Source organism: Durio zibethinus, chromosome 1 (assembly GCF_047325235.1).
Source record: "Durio zibethinus cultivar Kanyao isolate XHJ-2024 chromosome 1, ASM4732523v1, whole genome shotgun sequence".
In the NCBI taxonomy this organism is placed as follows: Eukaryota; Viridiplantae; Streptophyta; class Magnoliopsida; order Malvales; family Malvaceae; genus Durio; species Durio zibethinus.
Window position 1 is genome coordinate 35,094,564 of NC_143162.1, and position 17,637 is coordinate 35,112,200.

The window sequence follows — 17,637 nt, forward strand, 5'->3', positions numbered from 1 at the left end:
ACCTGTTGCACTCTTTTGTCTTTGACGAAAGAATCATTCCCTCTTCTCCAAGTATCTATCAAAACTGCCCCACCACAGCACGTCGTTAATTACCAAACTCTCGTCTCACTTTCCTGAGATCACAAACAATAAAATTTCCCGATAAAATAAAGTTGTCCCAGAGCTGAAAAAAAAAAGCTATTATGGCTAATTCCATGGACCAAACCGACTCTTCATTTTCCTTCTCCGACTTCCCTGAAGACATCCAGCTTTGCATCCTTTCCTTCTTGTCCCCACCCGAGATCTCCAGTTTCGCCTGCAGCTCAAAACGCTCCGTTTCCCTCTGTCGAAGCGACACCAAGTTCTGGTTCACCATGTGCCAACGCCGGTGGGGCTCCAAGACCCAGATCAATAAATGGGGCCGTGGCAACATCACCTACAAGCTCCTTTACAAGACCCTAACCCAGTGGGAGAATCTCATCGGCTTCTGGCGCCACTGCGGTCGACCCAACCTCTCCGGTCAATGTCCGGGGTTGATCATTTTCGAGTGGGGTCCATCGTTTGTTTCCGGTTCCAGGGTTTGTCCTTCCAACGACGGCACCTATCATGTCACCAAAGCACCGTTTTTGTGGATGGGGATCTCCCCAGACGGGCAAATCGTAAATTTTCTCGATCTAGAAGGACAAACTAAAGTTCCATCCGGGGATTTCGACAGTTGGTTGGAATTTGTCTGTTTGGACCAAAATCTGGTTCCAGTCAATGTCAATTTCATGGGTAACGATCACTTTATAGTTGAAGAAAATTCAACCTTTTGGCATAGTAGTAAAAGTAACGCTGGGTTTAGAAGGAGTTCAAGTTCAAAGAATTTGATAGAAGATAGTGAGGAAGTTATTGTTGTTGGAGCTGAGAGCGGGAGCCCTGGGAGCTTACCGGACCGTTTGATATCGGAAATGTATACACATTTCGCGAATAGGATAAGTCCTGGTGGAGATAGAGCGTGGAGGAGGCAGAGGAAGAAGGAGAAGGAAAGGCAAGGGAGGAGGAAATGGGAGCCTGAGCATTTTCTTAAAGTTATTGATTGCTTGCCTACTCCGGATAAGCCCTTGCAGGGTCTTTGGAAGGTGTTGTGAAAACTCCTCGTTTTCCAAATTTTGTTTTCTGTGTCAGAGGTTAAAAACTTCTGTTTGTAAATTTATTGTTGTTGACTAATGAAGTAGTTTCCTTTCATGTGTAAATGTGTAGGGCAGTGGAGTTGGAGTTATTTTGGACTTGTAGAATTTGTTAGGACAATAGGAATGCTTATAAAGCTGCCTTCTGATGTTTTTTTAGGATGGTTTGCTTTAGACTTGGACGGTTGCATTTTAGTTAATTCACTTTTGAGTTCATGCTGTCATGTTAGACACTGATTAATTGTTGATTTGTCTGGCTTTGTTTCAACAACTGTGGCATGTTTTTGGCTTATGTTTTTGAATATTGTATGACATTCTAACAACACAATGCAACTAAGTATCACTAGGGGAAAGCAATGTCTGTTAGAGTAGGCAGTTGTTCAATGGAATATGGTTTGTAGACAGCGGTAGGGATAGGGATCATTTGTGTTTCGTAAACATCATTTTGTGGATATCATCCAATTTATAATTTAAGCATAGAGTTAGAGAGACTTGAGGCACTGCCTTCGGACCCTAACTGTGATAGTTGGTCCAATTTGGTTTGCAATTGCACTTGGTTAATGTGATTTACAAATGCATTTGGTTTTTCAGCAAAAGAGGTTTTGTAATTCAACTGAAGTGCTTGATAAATATTTCCCAACATGCCACATATTTCTTTTGTTAAAGCTCAGTTTTGACTCTCTTCCAGCTTATAATTGCAGGGAATATCTGATGACATGAACTTGAATTTTTATCTTGTTAAATATGATGAAATTGGGGGCATAATTTGCCATAGGGTTGGGGACTTGTCCTCCTATGCTCCTCCAGTGTTCTGGACATCAGAACCTATGTTAATGAAGTCACCATTTTCTCCTGAGGAAGAACATATCTATGATGATCGCATACATATGCAGCCACTTGCAGCTCAGGATCACGTTCATAGTCAACCTGCCATGACAGGCATTGAGATGGTTTCCCAAATTCTGCACATCAACTCAAGTTGCAATTTAACAGTTTCAGGCTTGACAGGATCTGCTGGTCTCCAGCATGGAGAAGGAAGGATTTGGAAGTACATGAATGGAACATTTGGGTTTGGATTTCTTCAGGACCATTTTATTATAGACCTGAAACATCTCATCCAAGGTGGTTGTCTTCTTGATTCAATGAATTTGTTGTAACGATAATTTACATTGTTGGTGATAATTTATGTACAGATTGATTTCTAACTTGGTGTCATGCTTGCTCTGGCACTTCAAATTATTCTTTGTTGAATAATAAACATCATCTTTGTGGCAGCGTGAACTGTGATGCTTTGATTCCATGGTCTCATGGCCCAAAATGCCTTGAAAAAGCTGAGAAAACTTTGTGCCATCATTTATTAGACAGTTCTCCCAAGCACAATAACTTGAGAGGAGTTGGTGCATGAGTGGAGGAAACATAACATTGGTCCAGGCAGATACTCTCCTTTTCTTTGGAGAAACAATCGTTGACAACTGGTAGTATACTTAAGACTAACAGGAATAATAACAAGAATTCACAAACTACAAAAGTGTATACCGAGACGCAAATAGGTCTTAGCATCTCATTTGACCGCGATGCTGCACAAAACATTCAAATATAGCAAACAAAAGCCAACACACTTCAATTAGATCTATCAGCAAATTTATGTCTTCTAACCATAAACTCATTCCAATTGAGAATGCAGGAAATATGAACCAGACAGAAACATGGGAAAGAGAAGATAGGATAAATTATGACAGAGATTAAGGACCAAACATTTATGACAGAGATTAAGATTCAGCAGGAACTTCTGTCACATTAATTTTCTCCTTCTCGCGTTCACCCTCAAGCTGGCTTAAGTTTCCCTTTTCCTTGATGAGTTGACCATGGTGGTGTTTGCAGTAAAGTCGGCCTTCATGTGCAACATAATTGGAAGGGCTGATCACACATCCTCCATGTGTGCATTTGAAACAACTCTTGTGGTAAGGAGTTCCATTCACAGTAACCTTTGGATAGAAGAAAACACATTTTTATAGTTAGTGCTTGGTGACTGTGCCAACTGCTAATATTTTTGAGGTTTGAAATATGAAAGCAAAATGCAAAAACAGAAATTAGAATAGAAAGAAGCGTCGGCTCATTTTTATTTTGTTCATGTAGGAAAAGCTGCATATTACCCTCTCAGTTGGATACACAGTAGTTTTACAGCCAAAACATTTGTCTTTGGTTCCAGCAAACATGCCTGACACTTTAGTTGCTGCAGGTTTCTGTTCAAAGGAGCTCATAAATATGGGAACACACATATAACCCATATACAAGCAGGCGTAGAGGCTTCAATGAAATTACCTCACCATCAACTGGTTTCTCTGGCTTTGCAATTTTTGGGGTACCTAGGAAGAAAATTGGAATTGAAGTTGAAAGTCAGCTAGATCTGTCCAAGATAATACTACTTTGATTCTATTTGAAAATTTGAAGTTGCACCTTCAAAGCTTTTGTCAAGACTGCCAGTTCTTTTGAAAAGTTGATCAAAATGAGGTCTGCAGTACAAAACTCCTTCAAAGGAATTGTAGTTGCCTAGCTGCAAATGAGATGTGTATGTCAATATGGCTTTTTATGAAAAACCTAATGATGCAAATTACTATTTTTCAGTTTTCCACAGGCAAACTGAGATATAGCAATGAAGGCATAACATACCTAAAATATGGAAAGCTATCTCTCTAAACTATGCAAAAGGCATCAGATCGGAACAGATAAAAGTAGAAGAGATGTAGGCTGAGAGGAAAACAATACAGACACTCCAGGATTCTTTACTGCATGATCTATAGTGTAATAGTATCAAATCCAGGTAAAACCTGGCTTGATTTCCATTTTTGTTTTCAAAGAGGTTAGGGGCAAATATGACATTTGCAGCAAGGAATTGCCATAGTAGGAATTACCAACAAAATTAAAATGTCATAGCACTGCATGGCATCAATAAAGCTGGACTCTAGAGCAAGTATTAAGTACTTACCTTCAAAGTTCCTTTGCAGTGATGGCACCTGAAACAGGCCTTGTGATACACCCTGTTGTCAGCAGTTAACTTATCAACCAGATAGACAGTCTTGTCACAGGCCATACATTTCTGGGTTGTTCCTGCAAATGCCATGGTTTCAGCTCTCACCTCACCAAACAATTAGCAAATCTAATGTGTTATGTTATGTCCTCTCTTTTCTCTAGAAAGATTAATGGGAAGGTGAAAAGAAGAGAACATAAGGAAAAGGGAGGATGGAGAAATGGAGTCACAATTGATTGCGGAGACCAAAAAGAGGACTTGTGTAATAAAAGTGTCTTTTAACAATCATTTTTGTCCAACCTTGAAGCACCTAATTGCCGTTGTCTCAAGATATTTTTATTTCTTCTCTGTCCTCAAATGAATTTGGATTCTCTTTCAGTAATCTACTTGTTGAGATAGACAGTTGCTTAAATCTGCTTACTGAATTACCCTAGTTGGAAAGCTACATTATTTAAATATTTGAAATAATGATTTAGTGGAATCTCACTGGATGGTCCAAATTACCAAGGATGTAAGCCACCGCTATGTTGCTTTAGGTGAGGCCTTCAAAGGGGTAGATGTCCTGTCAGTAATTGTTCAATTCTAGGCTAGCATTATGGAGCTGCTTTGCCTTAATGATTTCAACCCGACATAAAAACAATATAGGAGCCTCATTGGCTGGTTTTTAAAATTTTGCTTGATTGCTTGGATCTGTTTTGGCCTATTTCTCCCACCAACATCAAAATCAAACAACCCCCAAGAATATCTGTTCTGCTGCAGTATTGAGGTGAGGACCATCCGATTATTAGTTTTAAAATGATTTTTCAATAAAGAGGGGTGGGGGTTGGGGGACCAGAACGGTTATATCTTGCAATTAATTTGATTTCCCCATCTATGATTCTTATTTTCTCATACTAAATCTCACATTAATTCAAAAAAAGAAAACTAATGCTAACTGCTTTGCTTGACCTTCTGTTGTATTTGTATTTGTCTTTGTAGGCTAAAGCATAATTTTTAAAGTTTAAATAATTGGAAAAAGGGTAGACTAATGGTAAAGAAGCAAAGCTTCTCCTGCTTGAGTAAAGCTGCTTGTATATCTCTGGCTGGGTGACAGAAACTTGACTTTTGCTACAAGAGTTTGGGACCCCAGGGCTTTGAAATGCCAGCCCACTCCATCCAATAAACATAGCTGTCCCGTCCTGTCCTGTCCTGTCCTGCTTTAACATCAAAGACATAGTTGCTCAATATTTTCTTCAGTTGCAAGCATCGAGATAGTTTGAAGAGCTCATTAAACAACTGTTGCATATAATAACGTGGCTAACAAATATAAGAATTGCACATGAGACTGAAATGATGGAAGTTGTGAGGTAACTCTCGACAATGATGAAAATCAAACCAAAAAAATGGAACAATTATATTAATTGGAAATCAATCTATGTCTTTACAGCTTTCCCTCACTGCCCGATGCCCCACTCGGAACTAACATCTCGCCTAATTTGAGCTCAAGGGCGGAGCAAACTCTGTTGTGTATAGGGTTGGCATCGGGTCGGGTTCGGGGCGGGTTTTGCTCGCCCCGAACCCGACCCGATTTAAGCTTTATTAAACTCGAACCCGACCTTACCCGAAATTTTTTTTGATTTTTCATACCCGAACCCGACCCGACCCCCGATACCACGCAACCGTACCCGACCCGACCCGACCCGAAATTAATAAAATATTATTTTTTAAAATATAAAATATTATTTTTTAAATATAAATATTTAAAAATATCATTATATAAATATATATAATAAAAAATTAAATAATTAATTAAAAAATAATTTTTTATATAATATCGGGTCGGATTTTAGGCAAACCCGACCCCGACTGGTTTCTTATTTTACCCGACCCGACCCGACCCCGAAACCCGAATTTCAAAAAAAAAACCCGACCCCGTGAGGTCGGGTCGGGCCGAAACCCGTCGGGGACGGGTTAACTGGCCATCCCTAGTTGTGTAAGCTAAACAGTAGCACAAAAGTACAGTAAATTTGGGCTAAAATATTTCACAGAAACATGGGAAATCGGCAAATGGCAAATTCCTTCCCCCTGAACCAAAAGACCAAAAAGAAAATTTCCAAAGCTTCATGTGAATGTGCCCCATAGCAACTTAGCATTACAGCTTGTAATCATGTAGTCTACTGTAAACCATGTGCCAAAACCACCTGTTGGAGTTGGACTACCTCAGCATTATTATTACTGGTGTTATTTTTAATTGGATCAGACAGATGATCTTTAACCATAAACCCAGGGGCCACTTGCTGCAAAATTTTAGCCTCCTTGCTATTGCCGAACATTGTGTGATTGACTTTGCTGGCAAATGCCATGATGTTTGATATTCATCGAGTAGAACACTATTTATCTCCATTTCTATAACCCAAAAAAGCATACTAGTAGGCATTAGAAATATTATACATGTATATATATTAAACAAATTTCTTTTTTTCAAAAGGGTACGTTAACTGGTGTTTAAAATTGTAGTTAGTAATCACCAAAATCTAAGCATTAGTGGGCGCTTGGTCTAGTGGTATGATTCTCGCTTTGGGTGCGAGAGGTCCCGAGTTCGATTCTCGGAGCGCCCCTTCTTTTTTTTTTTTGCGAAATTGCACATCACTTTCTCGAAAGTTCTTGATTCTCTAGTTCATCTACTCCATCTCAAACGGTTAAACCCAGAAACCTCAACTGTAACTTGTCGCAACAGAAGCAATTGCAACCTTGGAAACTCTCTTTGTCTAGACCAAAGTGAAAAGGCTTCAACAAGCTTCTGGACCAGGTAAAAGAAGATTTCTTTCGGAGCATATTTAGTTGGAGCAAACAAATTTGGCATTTTAGGGAATCCCAATAAAACTATTTGGTCCTAATCCAATTGTTTGTGCTACAATCTTATGGCTTTTCCACTGGATTCGAATTTGCGTATGTAACATATGGAAAGATTTACCCTTCGCAAAAGTTCAGCCCTTTGAAAAGTGTTTGCTTCGAGTTTTTTTAATACACATTCTGTTTAAGAAGAATAACTCTGTATATTTTGTATGGTTCTAAACACACACTGGGTTTTGCAATTCCCAGGTTTGCATTGCTGAAATCAGATACCTTTTCTTCTAGGTAACCTTGACTTGGAAAATTTTCTATGCAAATATAAGCATTTATAGAGAGAAGTAGGATGGTGTTTGGGCAAGTGGTGATTGGTCCACCTGGATCAGGAAAGACTACTTACTGCAATGGCATGTCTCAGTTCCTCAAACTTATTGGAAGGTTGTTCCTATTTCTTGCTTCTAGTTTCTTCATTTGTTCATGCACACATGTTAGATAGATTATGTTAGATGTGGCAGAAGTTGACTGTTTCCATGCCATTCTTTGGTGCAGAAAGGTTGCTGTAATCAATCTGGATCCAGCCAATGATTCATTACCGTATCCTTTTAATTAGCAATTATTTGTAACATTGTTTTCCTTGTCTTGAAAGTTTGATCGACATGAACTCTCCTTGACACTAATATAGTTATGAGTCTGCCATCAATATTGAGGATCTCATAAAACTAAGTGATGTGATGAAAGAACATTCTTTGGGGCCTAATGGAGGTGTACCTTTTTTATTCTTAGTTTCTGCTTTCTTTTGGTCTACTACTGTATCAAAGGGTTTCAAAGGTCCAATCAGATAAATCATAAAATGAGTAAATCAAGGCATGTGGTATCTATAAAAGGTGTTATTGTATTATAGATTCTCTAGTGAGCTGTCAGAAGAATTTCTGTGGGTCAGAACCTTAGATGCTGATTCTGTTAATGTTTTCCTAAAGAATTGAGGGACCATGCGCAATGCAGTATTTGTTGGTTTGCTGTGGATACAGAATTAATTTGAAGTGCAATGTTGTGTTTATGCTCATTATGGTTCTAGCTCAGGTTTGCTTGTCCGGTGGTATCTAAAGTAATTTTTGTGTGTGCAACCAGGTCTTGTCTATTGTATGGATTATTTAGAAAAGAATATTGATTGGTTGCAGTCTAAACTGGAACCTCTTTTGAAAGGTTGGTATCTTCTGCCTTTTCTTCTTCTCAAAAAGTTTAGGCTCTAATCTTGATTTTGTTTGATAAATATCATAACATGCATCTAGTTATAAAAAGGCAATCCAGCTTTCTCAAGGAGATCAATGGGTGTTGATTCATTCAGAAGGATTTGAACTTGTCTTTGATGGGGTGTCTCAAGCATGATTGAACAGTCAAATTTGTGCATTTCTGTGTTTGAGGTGTTTACCTTCTTTAGGAAACCAACAATAGGAACATGTACAAGGCACTAACCACCAAGACATATTAATGCTTTTCATTAGAGTTTCTATATTAGACTACCATGTGCATTTTTATCTTTGTGTAACTAGATAATTGATGTCCGGTTTTGGGAACAGAAACTATTTGACATCTAGTATGCTCTAAAGTAGGTATAGTGAAGTTATTGGTTGATATATCTCTCTATTTATTCAATGCACCATGTTATAATGTAGGGATTAGAAGGCTATTGTAATTATAGTTGTATTTCTAACGATTTTTATAATTTACAGATCACTATCTTCTTTTTGATTTTCCCGGCCAGGTTGAACTATTTTTCCTTCACTCAAATGCCAAGAATGTTGTCATGAAGCTCATTAAAAAGTTGAATCTTAGGGTATGGTTATGTCTTTTCCTCTTCATAGGGTGCTGAACTAAAATTGATTTTAGCTTGTTATCTTGATTTTAAGATTGTAGAAAACTGAGTTATTTATTTTATGCAGTTGAGTGCTGTACATTTAGTTGATGCCCACCTATGCAGTGACCCTGGGAAGTATGTTAGTGCTTTGCTTCTTTCTTTATCTACCATGTTGCACTTAGAGCTGCCACACATCAACGTCTTGTCTAAGATAGACCTAATTGAGAGCTATGGAAAGCTGGGTGAGCTTGAAGTATCAATTACTATGCTACAAGCCTCAAAGTGCTAGTACTATGGTTAATCATCTTATCTGGATGTGTTGCAGCTTTCAATCTGCATTTCTACACAGATGTGCAAGATTTATCATATTTACAGCACCATCTTGATCAGGATCCCCGCTCTGCTAAGTATAGGTTTGTTGTTACAGACTTGTTATTTTGGCATTTTTCACCATGCATAACACATTAAGTTTTCTTTGTTGATAAGTTTACACTTTTGCTTTTGAATGTCCTTAATTCTATCCCTTCATTTGTTGATCTGGACCAGAATTCATGTACTTATCCTCAATTTTTACATTTGGATGCTAATATCTATAGCATTGAGGAGATAATATTACATACAAGTTGGATTTTTCAAGGGCTGCCATTGATATGCTACTGTGAGATGTAACCATAAGTGTTTTTCATTAAGTTTAATTCGGTTGACAGTTCATAACAAGGCTACTTGCTGTAACTATATTCACCCTAAATCTTAGCTTCCCCCAATTTTTGAGGTCATCTCAATCATCTGAATTCTTCTTGCAGAAAGCTTACAAAGGAGCTATGTGATGTAATCGAAGACTTTAGTCTGGTCAATTTCACTACCTTAGATATTCAGGCATGCCAGTAACTGTATCTTTCTTGAGTTATATTGTTCTTCTTCACTTTATTTTATAGTTTTATGTAGATTTTCTGTTAAGCTGATTCTCCTTTCAGGATAAAGAGAGTGTTGGGAATCTTGTGAAGCTTATTGACAAGAGTAATGGATACATATTTGCTGGTATAGACGCCAGTGCAGTTGAATTCAGCAAGATTGCAGTACGACAAGTTGATTGGGATTATTACAGATATCCTTTTATCTAGATCTAGTATGCATATGCTCTTATTCACTGTAGCAATTATACCATCAATTCTCATTAACAATTCAGGCCGTCACATTTCAAGTTGTGAAACCACACAGCTATGCCATTCTCTAAAAGTTTTTGAGCCTGAGATAAATTCTAACTCTACCAAAGTTGTTAATTCATCAATTTCTTGATGGTTTCATGAGTTTCTCTTAACAAATCAGTCCACAGCTGCAGCAGTGCAAGAGAAGTATATGAAGGATGACGAGAATTTTGATGATGATGATGATTGACAGTGCTTTTTGGTGAGACAAAAGTGTGCCTAATTGCCTAAGGTGAGCTAGTTGCAACCTTGTGCATTCCCATCTTTTGTTCATTTTTATGTTTGCTTTTAACCATTTGGACTTGGTAATCTCAAGTTTATGGAATTTAATTTTCTTATTACGATCAAGAGAATATACAGAAAATGATAAATTTTCTTTTGTTTCTTCCTTTTCATATTTTCCTGTTGTTAAATCCTAATTTAATTCTTGTATCATACTCATGAACTTCAATTTTGTATAATCAAGAAAAATATTATTAAAAAAAAGAAAGAGTTTACAAGAACGTGCCCCTTCAAAGAGTTGTAAAATTTAAGAAACTAGAATTACAAGGAACGTGGAAAGCTGGTTTTCTCATGCAATAAACGTATGTTCACAACATCCTTTTTCCTATATTTTCATTTCATTTGTTTTTTTCCCGGTGGATGTTCCAAACAAGTGTTTTGGCATAGACGGCTTATCTGAGGGTTGGAAAAACCAAGTCAATGAAAGTAAGCCGTGTTTGGCATAGTTTGATTTTTTATTGTTGAGTTTCTAGGAGTTTACATGTACATTGGCTTGCCAAGAATATTCTTCACCAAGTTTCAAAGCAATGGTTTCTAATTCTATAATCTGTATGATTATAATTTTTTTTCTTTGTTTTGACTGTTCTTCCAGGCCTCTTTGTTCATTACCAAACAGAAGGTTTTTTTTTTTTTTTTCTCAATTTGCTTAAATTCCGTATGTAATGGCATTTGTAGCTCCTTAGCCTTGCGGTCATCTTTGAAGTTTGAAGGATTAAAAATAACACGTGTTTCCCAAGTTTGTATTCCTGTTTTTGTCTTTATTTTTCTGATTGAATTGATTTATAAAAAAACAAAAACAAAAACAGCTCAAAATAGATATTATGTCTTTGAATAATTGCAAGAAAAAATCCAAACTTTGCAAAACTGGTGATGTCAAACTCGTACATATGTAAATAGGAAGATATACAAATGACATGATCATCATTCAAACATTGTTATCATGTTTGTTCTCAATGGATTACTTTCTTTTTTTCCTTGAATCAAACATTCCTCTATTTCAAAGAAAAAAAAATAAAAAACAAAAAAGAAAGCATTTTCCTCCATTTTTTGGCACCAATTACAAATTCTCTTGATCAATGAGTTATCAAAAAGGAGCAAGAATAAGCTGAAAATATATTTATTTACTCATGAAAAGGCAGAAGAGCCTCCAAAAATTAAAAAAAAAAAAAAAAAAGGAATGAGATTTCATGCTTCATGGTGATAAAACTAGTTTTGGGTATTTTGACCACTTTGAGCTTAGTGCTATTTATTGTGATAAATACTAAAATAAGCAATATATAAAGTGATATTCTCCTTAAGTAATTCTTATTTTCAGCTTAAGAATTATTATACAATCTATTGTATTTGAGGAGTCAGTTTGAAATATATGTTTATGTACAAGAACTAAGAAGAACAAAAATCACTTAAAACAAACCTGGGTAATTATATCATATGGTATAAGATTTACTGAGATAAGCAGATCATGTGGAAGAGAAGAGCTGAATCCAACTGCTGCATCAATGTTTTCCCAGTCCAAATCTTCACCTACCCAAGTAACCCGCATCACTTTTCAACTATCAATAATTCTTGGGTATTTCATCTAGAAAGTGTTTACATAATAATTTACAGTACAGATGATTATATATATATATATATATATATATATATATATATTCCACTGTCACTGCATCATTCGTTTGAGATAATATCAATCCGACCATTTCAAGCCCTCCTCTAGAAGCAATAGTATGTTAAACTGTAGCCTTCACGTCATAAAAAATTCTGGTATGGTGAACTTTTTTTCTTCACATTCATGTTACATATCCAAGACTAATTAATTTTATATTACACTCTTGTAGAAGTCAAACGATACCAAAATCCATGAGGAAACTGTCAACTACTCGGAGGAATTTCTTGTTTTGTTTTCTAAAACATTAAATTTGACCAAGTTGGATTGGAGCTGGTCTTGTCAGAAGAATCCTTTTATTGAGTCCTGTGGCTCTCCTTTACTCTGTTCCAATCAAAACAAGACCAAAACCCAGAGTCCTGTTACAATTCTCCATAACTCACTTACAGATGTTTCAGCCTTTTATCTGCGGAGCTTTCAATCATCAAGAAGAAGATGATCATGAGCTTTGGAGCATCCCTAATTCTTCGCCAAGAAAATCAAGAAGGAACAGCTTTTCTAAGAGCCATTACAAGGATAACAAGAACCCATATTCGAATCGTGGTCTTGACAAGTTTTCTGCACTCTTAGCTGAACTTGAAGAGAAAAGACAAAAGATTTACTCTCAAACAGATTCACAAGATATATCATTCGTTCGTTTCATGTACAAGAACTCGACAGATTGTGTTCCAATCGTGGTAAAGCTCAAGGACAAGAAAGAAGAAGAGACAAAGAAACCTGTTGTTGATACCAAAGATCATCAGCCTGGAAAGAATATTGATTCTGAAGTCTTGGATAAACATCCAATCGAAACATTAATTGAAGGGAAAGAAGTAATCAAGAAGATATCAGGATTGCAATCAGTTAGTGAAAATACTGAGAAGAAGAAAAAGAGCTTTTCATGGAATATGGAGTTACATAAATGGAGGCGGCCTTCTTACTATTTACCAGCATTTCTAGTCCTGATTTTGTTGCTGTTGGTGTTTTTAGGAAGATCAGTTTCGATTTTATTTACTTGTGTTGGATGGTATATAGTTCCTATAATTCAAGGACAGAGTTCCACTAAGGTGAGAAGATCAACGAAGACGAAAGATTATGTCAGAAAGTTGAGTGAAAACAAATCCGGAGCTGTCCGGGACAAGTCATCCCCGGTACATGATCATCGTCGGAAAAGCTGATCAAGAGGATTAAGTTGGATTGAAGAATTCATTCACTCTGACATGTTCAACAGTGTAAATTCTTGTGTGTAAAGTTGAATTGGTAAATAGAGAATTCTAATTCAGGTTGGCTTATGACATTTTCTTAGTCATGAAACTTGGTTGTGAGAAATTACAAATGTTGGTTTTGAATAATTTAAAGTAAAATATTTTGTGAAGGATGCGGAGCATTCTCATGTGATTCTTGCCTTGATAACAATAGAATGATTCATTCAAATACATAGATGAATATGGAGTTTAAGCCCACCTTTTTTAGTAGATGAATTTTTGCAAAGTTAAAATTCGGTCCTTAATACATAATTTTTTTTTTTCAATTCTCCAAAACCTTGACCTCTTTTGTATGGAAAAAAAAAATACTTAAAACAACTTGTTTAATGCTTTAGATAAAAAGGCATAGAAATGAGCAACTAAAAAAAAAAAAAAGGCTTAGATACGTCTTTCGCTTTGTGACCTAATGGCCACAAAAGCCTTTAGAAAGATATAAGGATTTGATTTCAAACCAAGCCTCCCCCTCTTCCCCACTTTAATATGGCTTTCCCCCTCTCCCCCCCTTGAACCAAAAAAAAAAAAGAAAAAAAGCTTGCATACTACTATTTCCAAAAATGAGGAAGAAAGCATGGAGCTCCCTGAGGTATTATTATATTTGTAAGGTGAATTGTTTAATGTTTGAGCACACCTGGAACCCTACTTTTTATGTACGATTAGGTTTGAACAAAGGAGAAACGAAAACATTTTGTTTCAGAGATATTGATGTGATATTATTTCATTTTGATCCTTGTCTATTTAAGTCTGTTACAATTTAATACATTAATTGGAAAGCTCCATTAAAGCAGATGAAGTATGTTTATACCACAGTTTTGACTTTTCGACAGTGCTGTTTTAGTTTAATAGATTATTCAGTAGCAAGGACATTATTTTAACATTTTTAAGATATTTAAGACTAATAAAAATAAATCCAAGAACAAAATTCAAAAGGGTGAAAGAACTAATGACTCAATTTTCAATAGTACCACCATAATAATGGCCACAGCATCAAACTAGCAACTGCCCTAAAAGATGTGCTTAAGTCTGAAGTCTAGCATCATTTCAAAAGGAAAGAAGAGAGTAAAGAAAGGGAAGGAGGGCCGAGCTGGGCACAAGTTTTACAGATTGCATCTTTTCATAAATGGCTAAATAAACATAAAACTGTTACGAGGCTAACCAAATGCAAAATGCCAAAATTCATCCATCATTTATCCGCAACCCTGTCCTCATACAATCCCGTAGACCAATCTGTATAAATCTTTCAAAATGGATTGGTCTAAATCTTTCAAAATGTGCATCAGTATCTCTATTCCTGCATTCAAAGGAAAAAAGAGGATCACAATCTAGCTGAGAATATAAATCAAATAACTGCACCAAATGGATTCAACCAACTTATCAGCCAGTAGTAATGATAGAAAGATCTTTTTTTTTTTTAAATAAGATGCCTATTTAACCCCTAATTTATAATTTATTGAGCTAAATTCTGACCTTAAACCTCTTTCTGCGGGTATCATTGGAAGTGAAATGAGATATATGAGGTTCATGTCTGGCAGCTTCAGATCTGTATCGTACTGCTGCAGCTTCCTGCATCCTGCTGCCCTTCTCTTGATTTTGACTTCTTGAGTTCCGGAAAAAGCCATCCTTGTCCCATGTGACCTCATAATCAGCACTTAATAGAGATCCTTGCTGATCAAGAATAGATGAGTTTGGATATCAGCAAAACTACTGATTATAGTTGTTAATAAATGAATTTATAAATGCAATTTAACTTCATCCCAACCTACAAGCAATTAGACTTAGCAATGCTAACAAAATAACTGAACAAAAGTATCATCTCTAACAACACCATAATGATCAGCACAATCAACCTTTTTTTCCCACATTTTGAACTTAGGCAGTGATAAGCTCTTGTGCACGAAGCAAATGACTAGCGGTGGTGTGCCATTGAATCCGAAGCAAAGAAACAACTCAAGACAAGGTGCAAGGCTCAAGAGCAAAATACTTCCACACTATGATTAAACAAGCAAAATCAAGGAATTCATACCTTTCGTAATGAGCGACCACATAGCACCTTAAGTGCGTTATAGAAATCCCTGTATTTCTCGAATTGAACCACAATCTTACAATGAAGACCTGAAACTATGTTTAAGTCATCCTCATCTGTCTCCTTACCAAAATCATCGTCCTCAGCAACATTAAGGTTCCTATTGAGGGTAAGTTAAAGGAGCAGTAAAAAGAATATTGTACAATCAGGTAATATTTAAATAGTAGCATTAACAATAAAAAACACAATGTATAATATATATTACACATGTAGCAATAAGTGCATGAAACCATATTAGAGAATAGCAATATTATATCAGTCTATCGCAAATTCATATGTATTCATCAGTCTTCATAGGGAAGAAAATTTTATGAGCATCTAATAGCAGCGACTTGCCTAAATCTAAAAAAAAGTAAGAAAATAAAGCACCACCATGAGAACAACGTGCAAGGAATTTCATCAAGGTAAGCCAAAGGCTGGAATTCTCATATCTATTCAATCCTTAAACAATATTACAATCTTAACAATTGCAACCTTGGCTAATATAAAGTAAACAACAACAAATCAACAATGTTAACAGAAAGAAAAGTAAAAGAGTAGCTAAAATTAAGCATGTGATAGATAATGTGCCATTTGCTCCAAAAAAAGATTAAGGCTTTGATTCGTTGGAATAATGGAAAGAGGTAAGGATAGGAAAATTTATTAATCTAATGGTTAAGCTACAAAGTAGAAAAGTTGTTATGAATTTTAACAATTAAATTAACAAGCTTTCCATCCTCACATATTTCCCTCCTTCCTACCCTACCAAGCAAAGCGCAAAGTTACAATCTTTCAAACCCATCTAAAACATCAGAGAAACCGCATTTTTCATAGGCACTATTAGGTTTATTTTTGGGTTCAAAGGCCAATAGTCTTTTCCCTCATTAAAGACTGTCAGACAGCCAGGAGTATTTTTAACTTTTGGGCCAACCTGACATGTACAGTGCCACATCAACTCCGCTACATCATTATACTACTCCACCCTCACATTCTGCCTATAAATAGAGCCATCCAAGTACTATCTGTCTAATCTAACATTTGCCTTGCTTTCCTATTTTCCTTTCCTTCTAACCTCTAATTTGAGAGTTGGAGTACAAATGCAAAGAACAACCCTGCCCTTGATCTTAACGGCTCTCTTTCTCTCTTGTGATTTCAGGGCCTTGACGCTCAGCTTGGAGCTCGGCACAAATAGGCACAAACACTAGAGTTTCCAAACATTCAACAACAAAGGCTTCACCTAACGTACTAGAAGTATAGAATTCAGTAAACAGAAAAACAAACCAAACAATTAAAGGAGAAAAAGAAATGACCTTATCTTCCCAAATGTAGAAAAAATAGTATGCGTCACCAGCATCGAAGGCTTGGATGAAACTCTTGGTTCCGCAAACCACCGCGATGGAACCCCTCTCAACACAATCGTATCCGGCTCTTGCCTTCCTCCCCTCGAATAACCTACAAATAGAAATTCATTTTTTAAAAGAAAGAAACAACTTAAATTCAAGAACTACAAAGCTTACAAACCTCGATTTCGAAAAGAATATAACTCCTCCCAATCTTTCCTCATTCTCTCAAAATCATCCGAAACCGGAATTTCAACACTAAGATTATACTTAACTCCTTCGAGATTAAGCTCGATCCCATCCATTTTCTCCGCGGCATACCTTCTCCAATGCAAAAACTTCTTTTCCAATTCCTTCTCATCATCTTCTTCCTTATCACTTTCTTCACTCTTCTTCTTACTATTCAAAAACCCAAGGTCACGAATAAGGATAGCGCCGTGGGCAACCGCCTCGTCGCGCTTCCGTTTCTTGAGGTCTTTGAGCCGTCTGATCTGGAGATCTTCTTCGGGGACGGTAATGGAGACGGAAAGTGAGGTCTTGAGGAAATCTATTAGGGCTCGTTTTAACTGCCATTCGTCGATGGGCTTCGAAACGGAAGGAAGGGACGGGTAGATTGTAAGATTGAGTTTCACGCGCGGGACGAGTGACAGACCGTTCTCGATTTCTAGGGTTTCCGTTGGCGGCAGTGTCTCTAACGGTCGCATCTTCCAAGTTTCGAACTTTGCCTGCAAATCCTTAAGACGATTATTGTTAGGGTTTAAAGGAGGAAAAAACAATCAGCTTAAACGCAGTCGTTTAGATCTTCAAGCCGCTAAAAATGGCTTTGTCAAGACGCAAAGAGGAAACATGCAGTTTAAGATACCAACGAAATTCCGCCAGTTAAATTTCAAGGGCTCTTCTAAAAAGACCGGGGAGCCTTTGAGTTATGACATGGCGTTATTCTATTGGTTTGTCTTGGGGCTAAAGATGTACGCGGGAGCG

The 17,637-nt window shown here is 36.8% G+C and overlaps 5 protein-coding genes and 1 non-coding gene across 13 annotated transcripts; 4 read left to right on the forward strand and 2 right to left on the reverse strand.

Annotated features, from left to right (window-relative positions):
• Positions 1-115: 115 nt before the first annotated feature.
• On the forward strand, positions 116-3,778 carry LOC111312541 (F-box family protein). 5 transcript variants are annotated; one of them, XR_016345824.1, is made up of 5 exons: positions 116-1,100; positions 1,850-2,270; positions 2,424-2,623; positions 2,833-3,109; positions 3,388-3,778. XR_016345824.1 is itself a non-coding variant. In XM_022912902.2 (3 exons), the coding sequence occupies exons 1-3, from the start codon at positions 183-185 to the stop codon at positions 3,429-3,431; spliced, it is 1,383 nt and encodes a 460-aa protein (XP_022768637.1). In that variant the 5' UTR covers positions 116-182; the 3' UTR covers positions 3,432-3,778. The 5 variants fall into 5 exon arrangements, 3 of the variants coding, with proteins under 3 accessions (XP_022768637.1, XP_022768636.1, XP_022768640.1); XR_016345823.1 differs by lacking the exon at positions 2,424-2,623; XM_022912902.2 differs by lacking the exons at positions 2,424-2,623; positions 2,833-3,109.
• Positions 2,583-4,526, reverse strand: LOC111312543 (LIM domain-containing protein WLIM1-like). The gene is made up of 5 exons (XM_022912907.2): positions 4,135-4,526; positions 3,606-3,702; positions 3,471-3,514; positions 3,302-3,391; positions 2,583-3,133 (listed from the first exon to the last, which is right to left on the reverse strand). The coding sequence occupies exons 1-5, from the start codon at positions 4,267-4,269 to the stop codon at positions 2,918-2,920; spliced, it is 582 nt and encodes a 193-aa protein (XP_022768642.1). The 5' UTR covers positions 4,270-4,526; the 3' UTR covers positions 2,583-2,917.
• Positions 4,527-6,701: 2,175 nt separating this feature from the next.
• On the forward strand, positions 6,702-6,773 carry TRNAP-UGG (transfer RNA proline (anticodon UGG)). The gene has a single exon. It is a non-coding gene; the product is annotated as a tRNA-Pro (tRNA).
• Positions 6,774-6,806: 33 nt separating this feature from the next.
• On the forward strand, positions 6,807-12,324 carry LOC111312548 (GPN-loop GTPase QQT1-like). Of its 4 annotated transcripts, none has more exons than XM_022912912.2 (12): positions 6,807-6,964; positions 7,258-7,443; positions 7,555-7,599; positions 7,688-7,767; positions 8,134-8,208; positions 8,736-8,839; positions 8,946-9,102; positions 9,186-9,273; positions 9,664-9,736; positions 9,835-9,965; positions 10,192-10,297; positions 12,186-12,324. In XM_022912912.2, the coding sequence occupies exons 2-11, from the start codon at positions 7,352-7,354 to the stop codon at positions 10,253-10,255; spliced, it is 909 nt and encodes a 302-aa protein (XP_022768647.1). In that variant the 5' UTR covers positions 6,807-6,964; positions 7,258-7,351; the 3' UTR covers positions 10,256-10,297; positions 12,186-12,324. The 4 variants fall into 4 exon arrangements, with proteins under 4 accessions (XP_022768647.1, XP_022768646.1, XP_022768645.1 ...); XM_022912911.2 differs by lacking the exon at positions 12,186-12,324 and adding an exon at positions 10,940-11,164; XM_022912910.2 differs by lacking the exon at positions 12,186-12,324 and having other exon boundaries at positions 10,192-10,448.
• Positions 12,325-12,385: 61 nt separating this feature from the next.
• Positions 12,386-13,367, forward strand: LOC111312550 (uncharacterized). The gene has a single exon (XM_022912917.2). The coding sequence runs from the start codon at positions 12,403-12,405 to the stop codon at positions 13,168-13,170; it is 768 nt and encodes a 255-aa protein (XP_022768652.1). The 5' UTR covers positions 12,386-12,402; the 3' UTR covers positions 13,171-13,367.
• An 809-nt stretch (positions 13,368-14,176) lies between these two features.
• On the reverse strand, positions 14,177-17,385 carry ZCW7. The gene is made up of 5 exons (XM_022912909.2): positions 16,838-17,385; positions 16,627-16,768; positions 15,278-15,437; positions 14,722-14,919; positions 14,177-14,545 (listed from the first exon to the last, which is right to left on the reverse strand). Exons 1-5 carry the CDS (start codon positions 17,358-17,360, stop codon positions 14,540-14,542), a joined length of 1,029 nt encoding a protein of 342 aa, XP_022768644.1. The 5' UTR covers positions 17,361-17,385; the 3' UTR covers positions 14,177-14,539.
• Positions 17,386-17,637: the final 252 nt, after the last annotated feature.